Raw genomic sequence first — 13,430 nt, 5'->3', positions numbered from 1 at the left:
ATTTCTAATTCCTCCAAATTATCTTTAATTCTCATTTCTTGTTCTTTCATATTATTTTTAATTTCATTAATCTCTTCTATTTGTTGTATCAGTTCTTTCTTTATCCCCTCAACACATCCTTTAATTTCCTGTTCATAGTTTTCCAGACGCTGCTCTATATTGCTCATTGTTTGTTTTGTTTCCCGTTGGTTTTCTGCCATTGTTTGTTTTGTTTCATCCATTATGTGTTTTGTTTCCAGTTGATTTTTATCCATTTTTTGTGACGATTCTTGTATTTGTTGTGTCTGTATTTGCATCATAGCTAATAATTTTTCTAACATCCCTGTTTCTTTTCTTTCCTCCATTATTGTAGCATTTCCTTCATTATCCGATCCTTCATCAATAATTGTTTCCTCTTCTATCTTATCCTCTTTCCTTTCTTGCGTTTTGCTTTGACTCCTTGTGGTCGACATGTTCGTTAGATTATTTATCCCCGCCAAATATGAAACTTTGAAATTTGTGCAATAATATCCCCGCCAAATATAAAATTCTACTGGTCTGTTGCAACAAACGGGACTTTTCCTGTTCAAATGTAATAACTCTTGAGTACGAGTATCAAATTTCAATATCCCACAAATAAATCAAATTGTAAAATATCAAATGTCAAAATCAATCAAATAATTCAAGTATGGTAAAATTATCAAATGTAAATATCACACAAATAAATCAATTATGGTAACCTATAAATTGTCAATATCACGAATAAATCAATTATGGTAAATTGTATCTTAAAAAAAATATATAAATCTTTATGTCCTCAATTTTTACATAATATTTCACTTTATCCCCGGCATATAAACTTTCAAATATCTGCTCGTCTACTCCTATCCTTTCAAATTTGCCAACTAGAAATATTTTTCAAAGCTTTACACGTTGGGGGCCATTTTGTTATGCTATTTAAATTGTATTATATTGCTTACTTAGGAAAAATCCTGTCTATATTTATTAAATGATCTAATCTCCAATTAATCACAATAAATCAGCATTAATTAATTACAATCTCAGGCTATTTAAATTTGTACTATTTACCTTTGATCGTGGATTCAAAATATTTTCCAATTGACTTCCTAATCGGGATAGGTAATATGACCTGAATAAAATACATAGAATTTCAACTGAACTATATGTGAGATGTCCTTTATTTTAATGAAATTTTATATAACAATCAATCCTGTAATATTTGCAATATACTAACTTTAAATATATGAGAAGTTGTTTTCTATCATGGACCCAAATGTTATTTTACATTGATGTTTAATATGTGTTATAACTAAGCTCTTTTTATAATTCTTTTTTTTTTAAGTGATCGCAAAATTAACTGTCTCTATTATTTATTCAATTTATTTAATTAATAAATGAAAATCACACTCCGGCTCTAATGAAAATTGACTGACCTTTCCTTCTCTGCCGTTGTAATTCTATGGCCACGCCACAACAAAAAAATCCTTTCTCTGCTTCTGCTCCTATTGTGGTCCAGATGACGTACACCTTTCTCCTATCTGTCACTGTATCTGCAACCCAACAACTCGTGTTAGTCTATGCAGCCTCCTTTTGAGCCAATCTCCGCGCCTGTTTACAACTCCAAATGTTTCCGGCTTCGTCTGCTATTAATATTCTTATACCCTTTGGTTTTCTATCTCTCTGTACCCCGTTCCTCACACTGGTCAGCTTTTATACAGCAAATAAACACACCCGGTAAATTACGTCTTCGGAACTTCAAACAAACACAAATCACAAAGCTCCTTCCTTCTTGGACGACTAAAACTGACTAACCAACCTTTTTTTCCCTCTCCTATCTCATAGCCAAAACCAACCTCCTTGCATTCAAAAATTGACCAATAAAAATCATCCACCTCTGTGACGTATATCGTTACCAACCAACTCTCTCTATAAAACGTCATTCGGGTAATTCCAGAAAACAACCTTCTTTAATTATTCTAACTAAATCTATCTGCTTTACAAATATTTCTTACTAATAGCTACAAACGATACCTGTTTCTCAATTCAATGTCTTTTGTTAATAAACTTTTACCGATATAATCTTTCGGGGAGAAAAACCACCGCAAATCCCGGTCTATTGTTTCAACACTTTCTATATACACTTTTATTCCGGGTAAATCCATTCCACAATAACCGACTTATTTAAATTTCTTATCGATAATATTTGAAAGTCTTGTCTCTGAGGCCTAATGAACAATTCTTCGAACAACTTAAAATACATATTTTGTCTTATACAGGATGTTTGAAAATTTATATGCCCGTGTCTTTATGAAATATCAATAATTTTAATTTTTATTTAAGTAATAAAATTTGTATATCGGTTTTTTATTGCTTATGGACATTCAAAAGTACAACAAAATATATATATATATATATATATATATATATATATATATATATATATATATATATATACAATCCCTAAAATGTATTTATTATAAATTACACAAACAATCTCTAAAACATAGGCGTATGCTCAATTTGAAATAGTTTATTATCGTTTTCTAATTGTGTTTATTAAGACATTAATATTTGTAAACAAAGTTGAAATACTCGAAAAGGGCACATTGCTCTCAAAACAGTGCTTTTGATAAAATTTAAGAAACAGTAAGTTTGTAATGGTACGTACATCGTTTTCCAGGTTTGTAAGGCCTGCATTTAGGTCTTTCTGACGTTTTGTCTGCAATTGTGACAGCCACTATCAGAGACTTATCAATGAATCAAAAACAATTACAATAATTAATATCTCCTTTGTTGTCTGCCGCATTTTTAGACAAAACTTCAGAAAGAAATAATTCCTGACCACGGCCTATAAACCCCGACAAGTTTATAACCTCCTATTATTTGAATTTTTAATACTACTAATCAATTTGTACTTACTGAGATCTTTTTATATTTAATTGCCAATGAAAAAGGAATTTACGAACATTCTGGGAACCTAGTTCTGTCAGACCGTTATCGATATATTTTGGAATATTAACCAATTCTAATTTATTTACACTTCATTAATTATTCACGATCAAAAGTAGACTATGTAATTTGTTTGAACAAACACATTTACAGAATCTGCTGATTTGGTGTAAGATGTAATAGCAAAATCACTCTGTAACAACTTTAAGATGAGTGCGATAAAAATACGGAACAAAAAATAAACAAAAAGAATTATTAGACGGATTTATGTGAATACCTCTTGTTCCAGACTTTTAATTTTCTGTTGGAGTTCGTTCGTTGTATTACTTGAAGCTTTATTGCTAAATATTCCAGTAGTATCTGACCTCAGTGAAGCTCCTTCTGAGTCATATCTTATATCCTTAAAATATATACCAATAAAATATTATTGAATCCTAGTCATATTAATTATTTTTAAATGTGTTCTTAAAAATGAATAGCAATTTTGTTACAGATAAATTATTTTAACAAAAAGAAATCAAAAATCAGTTTCAGAACTTGTAATAAAATGGAAAAATTGTATTTAAAGTTGCAAAGAAGTTGCTAAGATACAGATCCAGATAAAGATAGCTATATCTTGTAATATAAACGCCACTTAATTGTGTAACATGGAAATAGCTACCACGGTTGGGCAGTGAAGAAGTGTGCCTAATGGTAGATGGCGAATGCTCTGATTCTTGACAACACGGTTACACAAATGATGGTTACAGTCTGGTAGAGGTGTCTTAGTCTGGGATCGACAGAGCTAGACTACAAGAGATTTGCGAGTGAGATCAACAAGAGAACACGAAAGAGAAGAAAAGTTTGGACACTACCTTATTTTGGAAAAATAGGTAAACCTAGTAAATCCGAAAACGAAAAGGAAATAAGACAAGAACGATAAAGGGAAAGATATAATGTGATTACTACACGGTAACAAAAGAATAGAGAGGAGTAATTATATCCAGCTGGATACACTAATAATACGACATATTTATACACAATATACATATTATAACTATAAATTAATAAAGTCAAACAGCAAAGTGTACCTGAAAAAGATAATATTAAACATAATATTTTAATAAACGTTCGTTTACAACTAATGTATTTCATGGCTTCAAACTAATTAAACACTGTGCAAAAGAAAACAAAAATTAATATCTGCCAAATGTCACAGCATAAATACGGTGTAGAAATACAAAAAAAATTATGTTCACGTATTTAAAATTAATTTTTTTTAGATATTTAGGCTAAAGATAATACGAAGGTTATTGTTCTCAAGAAAATGTAGAAAACTACATATATCTCGGAAGATGATTAAGTTAATGTTTATTAAAAATTATTCTGAAGTTTACTTAAAAATGAATAATTATGAAATCTTGAGAATACGTAATACAAGCTCAGTGATCACTATCTTGTTTAATGATTACTAATAATAAATGCGACAGATATATAAATTAAAACTAATAGATAAGTTCTGAGTGAAGTCAAGAAACAAACGGCAAGACAACGAGGCAAACAGAATGACAGCTATGTATGCCGTTGCTTCCGCTTGGCAGCGCTCGTGTAGTTCAACACATTTTGATAATTCTTTGAACTTTTATGGTATTTTTGTTGTAATTATTGCGATTTAATAACTTATGGCAAAGAATACGGATCTTGGACTATTTGCGACTTGAAAAAAGAATTAAGGAGATGAAATGCAAGAAATACTGGAAAAAAGGAAGACCTTATCGAAGGGTAAACTATATTAATCATGTTTTATTTATATTGAAATATTTATATTGGCCTGAGTTTTATAGTGATGTATTTATATTTGGGTTTGACCTAATACAATCATGTAACTAAACTGGTAATTTGACCTACCTACCATACATTGAATACAGTTTTGTGCTGCCTTAAAACAAAACTCATTATAAATCATTAATATATAATAATAGTCTCCCGATTTATACCGCTGTCGCGGCTTTGGGAGTATAGCAGAGTAGTCTGCTATATCTAGGGCCTACGGTATACAAGGAAGGTAACATGGCCAGTGATACGCTTCAACCGTCTATTATTACCCCTGGTTTTACCCAAGGTACTCATTTTTATTCAGGCTGAGTCGACCTGGGGCCTATAGACATTTTTAAAATGTCTAGATGTTCTTGCCGGCGGTGGGATTCGAACTCCGGACCACCGGCTTGCGAGGCAAACATCCTACCGCTTGCGCTACGCAGGCCCAATATTATAAATCATTACTTTTCATATATGTATGAAAGGTATTGTGTAGCTGCCAGAAGTTCATTGCTTTGCCTGCTCAGAAACTAATTAATTATTCTATATTATATTACAGGTTGGCTGCATATGGTCGAAATATTAATTTTCGACATGACATTGTGGACTGTTCTGTTGCGGAACCAATATCAAATACTTCATAGTCATTAATGTGGATTTCACTACTCTTCAGAAGTTCATCCAATCGACATCGACGACATAAATAACTATTTTCTATGTACATATTTATAAGTTAGCAGAAGGAATGAGCATGTGTGCCGCAGTCCAAAATAACTAATGCTATAATAACTATGCTAACAAAAAATAATTTTTTGTTAGCTATGATGGAATCAGAAACAGATCGGTAAGAATATCATTCTTACCGAGCGCAAGTCAACAGTGAAATGACCAAAGCACTTACAAACAATGTAAAACTGTATTACTGAAGCATTATTTGAATGTATTGCTGGCAAGGGATACAGAGCCTTGTGCAAACATGTTGCTGTTGCGATGCTTTACTAAACCTGAAAGATCATGGTAAATGATACATAAAAGATACCTGCACTGAATGAAAGCAAGTTTGGCATATGCCAAAAAAAAGTATACTGGAAGTATAGCCAAAGAAAGCCGAACAAATAAATTTTATAGTTCCAGTGTACAATGTGCAAAAAAAAGCAAAAGACAAACTAATGTTATGATATGATGAAAGACCACAACAACACAGAAATATGCCTAGTTTTAATGATAGTGTAAGAAATGCAATTATTGCAACACATTGAGTTAAAAAATGTGAGAAAATAGCAATTTCATTGAACTTTCCTTATTTATCTGCTTTTCCTGATGGATTTGTGGGATTACTAACTGTGTTAGAAGTTAAATGCTCCAATTCAATGATTAGTTCTGATAGTTTGCCATATTTAGAAATGAATGATGAATTATGTTTGAAATCTAATTCAAATTATTATTATTAAGTTCAAATTCAGATGTTAGTTACTGGTCGTGAATTCTGTGATTTTGTTATTTGGAGAACAAAAGATATGAGATGTATTTTTATAAGTAGAAATAATGATTTAATTTATAATGAAATAATTTCTCGAGCCAAAGAGTTTTTTTTAGTAGTATACGGTTCCAACATTGGCTGAAAACTACTATTTCTTACTAAAGTAGATAATCTTAATGTGTATAACAAAATAAAAGACAAATAAATAGTATTTATATTAGTTTTATTAATTTTTATCCATTATGTTGCTCTGAAAATTTGCTAACATAAAGCATACAAATATTATCCTTTATAAATATTTAGTTTATTGTAGATACGAGTAAATGCATTTCTGTTGGACATATTTATCTCTTCTTATTGCCACAATCCATTTTTTTCTCATCAGATTATCTTTGAGAAACCTGTGTCCTGATGTTCTCGATGAGCACAAAGGTACAGCACAGCACTAAGGCATCTTATCCCAAATTAAATCTACACAGCGAAATAAATGTAATATTTACTTAGAAATATACAGATTTGGACAGTTGACATGACCTCCAACTACACTAGCGCCATCTACGTTGAGCTTTCCAGATTAGCTGCCATTGAAATTAAATTCTATACGAGTAGATGACTTACCGGCAAGTTGACTGACTCATTCGGGCGCTGGTATACAAGTGAAGTATACTTTTAGTAAGTAAGATATTCGACATTTAGAGAAAGTACAGCAGTGTGTAACGTTAAAGCGGTTTAGAAAATGTGTGTTTCTTAAATTGACAAAAGGCAAAGAATTCATTGAATAAATTCTTGGAAGATAAGGGAACCATGAACACAATTCGATGTCACTTTCAGTAATTAAGAAATTGAGGCGTGACGGTCACTTGGGTTTCATGCTTCAATATAATGCTAGATAGACCTTCTCAATAACTGATGTGACCTGGCAGTCCAAGGTTTTCGAAGCATTCTTTTCCAACACCATTATTACGGTATTACTCAGGTATATAAAATTAGCTACCACTTGATAATCGGAAATATTTTGAGTGCCCATCAACCAACTATAGCAATAAATAATGTGTCTTATCCACGTGATATCTTTCATCTGGTTTTTCTAATTTCTTTTTTATTATTATTTCTTCGCAGTTTTAACTATATCTACCTTAATAAGATATTGGTTAGACGTTCTATTTTGTCTGACATTATTAATACAACGTGTTCATTTCTATTTTTGTCTTCAAAGTTCTATTAACCACATTTTCCCAAATACTTCACTTACAATCTCTCTTATAGTACTGCTGTTTTTATCTAAAGTTTTATGACTGTTTTTGATGTTTCAAATGGATATGTATATTATATGCTGCATGTTCACTACTTTCATCACAGATTTTATGATGTTAAATTTCTATAATATTATAAGTAGGATTTTTTATCAATATTGAAATAAATTTTAAAAGTTCTAATAAATCAAGGTTCAATTGTTAGATATGTACCTCTATTTCGGCATACAAAAAATATTAATCAGACAAAAAATATAATTTAAATGTTTACCTGCAATTGGGTCCTAAGATCTTCTATCTCTTGCTGAAACATGGCTATTTGGTCTTCTTTGTCGGCTACGTATTTTTTGTGCTCTTCGTCCTCCAGTTCTATTGCTTTCACAGCCTGGCAAAGAAGGTCTTGTTTTTCTTCAATTTCTTTTTTTAAATTAGCATAGTCCACCTGAAAGAGAACAACAATAAAGAATTTTAATTCACACCGTTATACATAAATACCACTGTGTTTTTGTCTAATAATATCTATTATATTCTTAATTTTTATCGCTTTATCCATATCTCAATGGTCATTCTTTACTGTTCAAAACAAAATAATACTGTACAACCATATTATTGCTGTTTTAATCGTTATTCTTGACTGAAGATGTCTTAAGAGTCATTTATCATGGTTTATACATATTTAAAAAAATATCTGTTGGACAGAAAAGATGTTCATTTTTTAAGTGTATTGCTATACAAATTACGTATGCATCGTTAACAATAGCATTTGGTCCTCTGCAAACATGAGGGAAAAAAGACATATCTCTTCTAATTTTATTTGCATTCCAGAGCATTTTGCAGACTGTTGGGTGAAAGTTTCTTGAATGAATATTTCCAAAAGTGTTAGTACTCTTTCTGTCTTTCTTTGTTTGAAACTCTTCGTTGTTTTTTGTATGATTTGATTTAGGTATATGAAAATATTGTATTTCTATGTAAATAGAATATCATATGAAATATAGAATATCATGTATGTAGCCTTGAAACATTTGGAAAATCAAAAAATGTACAGAAACATTTGGAGGATGAAAAAACAAAAAAACTGCGGACGATGAAGATGCTCTATGATAAGAAGATAAGAATACAACAGAAATGTAGCGGGTCTAATAATGTTTATGGCAAAATGTATTATATCGAATAGTATAATAATCGGAGGTTGGATATCATCATCACTATATTTACTCTATCTACTGCGGCTCTGAAGAGTTTTATAGAACTGCATTTAAACCAGTCCCTTAAAATGTGACTAAAAAAAGCAATAGTGAAAATAAAATCAGGGAAATAAAGAAATGTAGAGAAAGGATGAACCTTAAATGCTCTTCTCTAAAAGACAATCAGACGGGTAAAAAAGAACATGGGTACACTTTATTGTGAAGAAGTCTGGGACGTTACCAAAGCTAACAGAAACAAATTTACGAATACGAAGTTGACTATTTGAAAGGAAGCTGTGGTGGGTCTAACTTTGAGAGGGTAATAAACGAACATTAACGAAATGAAATGAAAATGGACCGGAATATATGTGACGAGGAAAAAAGTTACGTGGTTTGGCCGATGGTCCCGGAAGATATTGTAGTGGATTCCTCCTGAGAAAAGAAAGGTAGGACACACAGTTATTATGTCTTTCCAAAACCTACAACAAATTAAAGGGGAATTCTTAAAGTAAATGTTTTGTCGATAGTAGATCTTCTTCTTTAAGTGCCGTCTCAAAATCGGAGGTTGGATATCATCATCACTATCTTTACTCTATCTACTGCGGCTCTGAAGAGTTCTATAGAACTGCATTTAAACCAGTCCCTTAAATTCTTCAACCATGACACTCTCCTTCTTCCTATACTCCTTCCTCTTATCTTTCCCTGTATTATCAGCCTTCGCAGTTCATATCGCAGTCCACTCATTACGTGTCCCAGATATTGTAGCTTTCTTATTTTTATTGTGTTTATTATTTTGCATTCTTTGCCCATTTCTCGCAATACTTCCGTGTTAGTTTTCTTCTGGGTCCATGCTATTCCAAGCATCCTCCTGTAACACCACATTTCAAAGAACTGTAACTTATTTATGTGTTCTTGCTTTAATCTCCATCTTTCAAGTCCATATTGCAGTATCGAAAACACGTAGCATCTCAATGCTCTTACTCTCAGTTCTGATCTAAGGTCTTTGTTTCAGAGGATTGTTTTTATTTTTACAAACACATTTCTTGCTATTTTTATCCTGGCTCTTACTTCGGTTGTTTGATCATTATTGTGTGAAAGCCAGGTTCCTAGATATTTGTATTTATCAACCCTTTCTATCGGTACATTTTCCAAATGTATGTTTGTTGGTATATTTGTTTTCTTTGTTATTACCATGTATTTGGTCTTATTTATATTCATTTTAATCACGGTGTCATCTGCATATCTGATGTTGTTAATAGATCTTCCGTTAATTAATATTTCTTCACTTTGAGATAGTAATGCTTCCTCAAAAATGAATTCACTATATACAAACAAAGAGGTTCTGGGAAGGATGAACAAAGAAATGGAAATTTTAAATTCAATAAAAACAAGAAAATTAGAATATCTCGGACATATTACACGTGGAGAGAAATACACCTTGCTCCAACTGATTATGCAGGGAAAGATCCAAGGAAAGAGAAGAATAGGGAGGCGTAGAATGTCATGGCTGCGCAACCTGAGAGAGTGGTACGGATGTACATCAAATGAACTTTTCAGAGCAGCCGTCTCAAAAGTCCGAATAGCTATGATGATTGCCGACCTCCGCCGCGGAGATGGCACTTGAAGAAGAAGAAGATATACAATGAATAGTAATGGAGACATAATACATCCATGTCTAACTCCTCTCTTGATTTCAACTTGTACTGGGTTCGTTATAACTAGGTTATTCCAATTATTGCTCTTTGATTCCAGTAAAGGTTTGTTAGTATTCTTAAATGCCTTTTGACTATGTTTTTTTGTCTTTATAATTTAGACTAATTTTTCATCTCCTACTTTGTCAAATGCTTTTTCGAAATCAATGTAACAAACATGCACGTCCACATTCATATCCATGCATCTTTGAACTGTCATGGTGAATCTATTAGCCCGAAATCTGCTTTGCTCCTCTTGGATGATATATTTTATATGATATTATTTTTATTTTTAACTAGATTGTTTAACTTTCTAAGAGAACCATTTTCAGTTACAGTGGTATATTTGTAATTTAGAGTATCAGTGGCAGATTTCCGATATAACAGTTCTCTTGATTTTATTAAATCTAAGGCAGCCCCTGCTTATTTGACTTTCGCTGAGTTGTCGCCAAATAATGGCGGTGCCCCTAAGCCAGTCGTCCGGTGGATCGAGTTTATGGTGATGCACAGGCGAGTTACCGTAGAGTGCGAGGGTACGAAATCAACTAGGCCTATTGGAAAAGCATGTCCCCAAGGGGAATTCCTTTCCTTTGGAATATAGTGAATTCTCTCTTCGGGAAATAGAGGGAGGCATATGCGGACGATCTTACTATGTTTTTTAGGGAAGCGAATCTAAATAGATTGCATAACTTTGCACGAAGCACACTTCCGAGTTTTGGAAAAGTGAAGTCGGAACTTCTCATTGAGATTCAGTCCAACGAAGTCACGAGGTCGTACTCTTTACATGGAGGCGGAAATTCTACTTGGAACCGTTGGTACTAGAGGGTGATATTAGAGGAAACTGATAGGGCAAGGACAATGGGTCAAAACCTGCGTCCAGCCGCTAAAGTGCAGCCCTTAGCAAAAAAATGCCAGATAATCATGAATCTATAAGAAGTATATAATACTAAGGTATTAGGCTTCCACAAGGGCAGATTAACTTACGTAAAAAGAGAAGTTCTTGACTCTAGAGAATGCTAACGTTATACTTACTTGTAATTCTATATATTTCTTAACAACATTGTCCTTATCTAATGTAAAATTTGATCCCATTTTTTCTTCTAAAAAATATATCCTAAGCTTAAGATGAAAGTTTTCCTTTTTAAGGTTGTTAAGTTGTTCTTCGAACTCCTTGACGGACCTGCCGCGCATTGGTCCACTGGGAGAGCGAAGACCCATCGTATCTGAAACAAAAATCATTCATCAGTTCAAAACTTTGTTTTGTATACCGATAATTTCATTAAATGACAAAGAGCTTGTAAACCTAGTTTAGAAACACTTTGTTCTCACAGATGTGAGAATATACTTTTTCACATACTTTAATATATCAATTACAATTTCAATATGTGTATCATAAAGGGCTTCATTATGATACAGATTTTAACAAATGTTATCGCGATATGACGTTCTGTAACGAAGGGGGGCACATACGCAATGAGCAATGTCAAATCAAATCCATACACTTTGACAGTTCACAATACAAATTTCAAGATTAAATCTTTTTAAGAAATTTAAAACAAAATCAACCAGGGCAATAAAATTGTCGCCTCAAATTCATGTTAATAATTGTAATATTCATGTTAATATTCATGTTAAAGTACGTTTATTGACGTTTCAATTTCCACTTCGGAAATCGTTCTCAAAATAAAAACATTAGTAAATTAAACAAATTTTGTTTCTTTGTTAAAAAAAAGTTGAAGTTGTTGAAGTTTTGTCTCACTAATACACAATGCATCACACACACGTTTATGTACTGATTGAACTGATCGCAAAGGGCATCAATTAGCTTTTTCAGCAGTAAAATAAGCGTATAAATTAAATATTACTTGATTTATATCCAAAACACGTCTCGCCATCTTCGCGAAAATGAAAAAAAAAAACAAGTACAGACTATGAGGGATTCAATAAATATTTACGCTTATGTTAATTTCTCAGAGCCCACTAATTAGAACCACATTAAATTCTAAGTAATAACTAATCTGGTTGTAACAAAAGCTTTGCAGGTAAATATAGAATAAAAATGTTTCAAAAATTTTAATCTTTTCTTACCCTTTTAAATTAACATGAAACTGTGTTTAAACTAGGTAAGAAAGGTAAAACTGCTAGACAAACAAACATTTCCGCGTAAACTGTGCAGTCTACATGAATTATATCAAAAGGATTTAGTGTAAATAACTTACAGTACTACTCTACTACTACAGTTTCTACTGTAAAGTAGAGTAAACTACTGAAGTTGGCAATCATTATAGCCATTCTAACTTTTGAAGCAAATGCTAAGTTTTTTGAGTTTGTATTTTGTTTGTGCGTTTATAAAGTTTATTTGTATCACCGTATAAACGGATATCATACTGATGCAATACAATAAGTAAGATCAAAATCCCATTAGGTATTTTTATGATAGCTGTTTCAGGTAATAATCCTTTGGGATTGCTCTTCTTCTTCTTCTTTTTATATAGACATAACTCTGTCTGTTTTTCAATGTGCCTCCAGTAAGTTGGCGTTCCATCATTTTCGTGGTCTTCCTACTGATCGTCTTCCTATTGGGGAACCGTCTCTTGCCGTCTTTACTACTCTATTTGTTGTCATTCAGCTTATATGATCGTTCCATTCTACTTTTCTATTTCTTACCGAGTTCTTGATATTCTCCACCTTACATCTACGTCGTATATCTGTACTTATAGTTCTGCCCCATAGTGTCTTACCATCAATTTTTCTAAGTGTTTTCATCTCTGCTGTTTCTATCATCCTTTTTGTCCTCTCTGCGTAAGGTCTTGTTTCTGCCGCGTATGTCATTATTGGTTTGATGACTGTTTTGTAAATTCTGCCTTTCGTTTCTTTCCCGATATTTTTATTTCTCCATATTGTTTCATTTAGGCAGCCTGCGGCTCTGATTGCTCTATTCGCTTGATCTTCCACTTCAGTTTCGACTTTCCGTAGCTAGATAATGTGATGTCTAGATATTTAAACTCCATCACTTGTTCTATTATCTGACCTTCCAGCTCCAATTTACATCTTAGTAAATTTGATGTTGTAACCA

General features: G+C 32.4%; 1 protein-coding gene across 5 annotated transcripts in view; it reads right to left on the bottom strand.

The window, feature by feature from the left end:
- LOC140452056 (centrosomin-like) overlaps positions 1–13,430 on the bottom strand; it is a 198,749-nt gene that overhangs the window by 62,741 nt on the left and 122,578 nt on the right. For 4 of the 5 annotated variants that reach the window (XM_072546102.1, XM_072546094.1, XM_072546125.1 and 1 more), the window contains 3 exons: positions 11,387–11,577; positions 7,751–7,921; positions 3,227–3,349 (listed from right to left, as the gene is read on the bottom strand). In XM_072546102.1, the coding sequence (XP_072402203.1) occupies positions 3,227–3,349; positions 7,751–7,921; positions 11,387–11,577 (485 nt within the window). The remainder of the gene's footprint in view (positions 1–3,226; positions 3,350–7,750; positions 7,922–11,386; positions 11,578–13,430) is intronic. The other variant, XM_072546117.1, reaches the window with a different exon arrangement.

The sequence above is a fragment of the Diabrotica undecimpunctata genome, chromosome 1 (assembly GCF_040954645.1).
Source record: "Diabrotica undecimpunctata isolate CICGRU chromosome 1, icDiaUnde3, whole genome shotgun sequence".
Classification (NCBI taxonomy): Eukaryota; Metazoa; Arthropoda; class Insecta; order Coleoptera; family Chrysomelidae; genus Diabrotica; species Diabrotica undecimpunctata.
The sequence above is the reverse complement of the archived record's forward strand: the minus strand, read 5'-3'. Positions and strand labels throughout refer to the sequence as shown.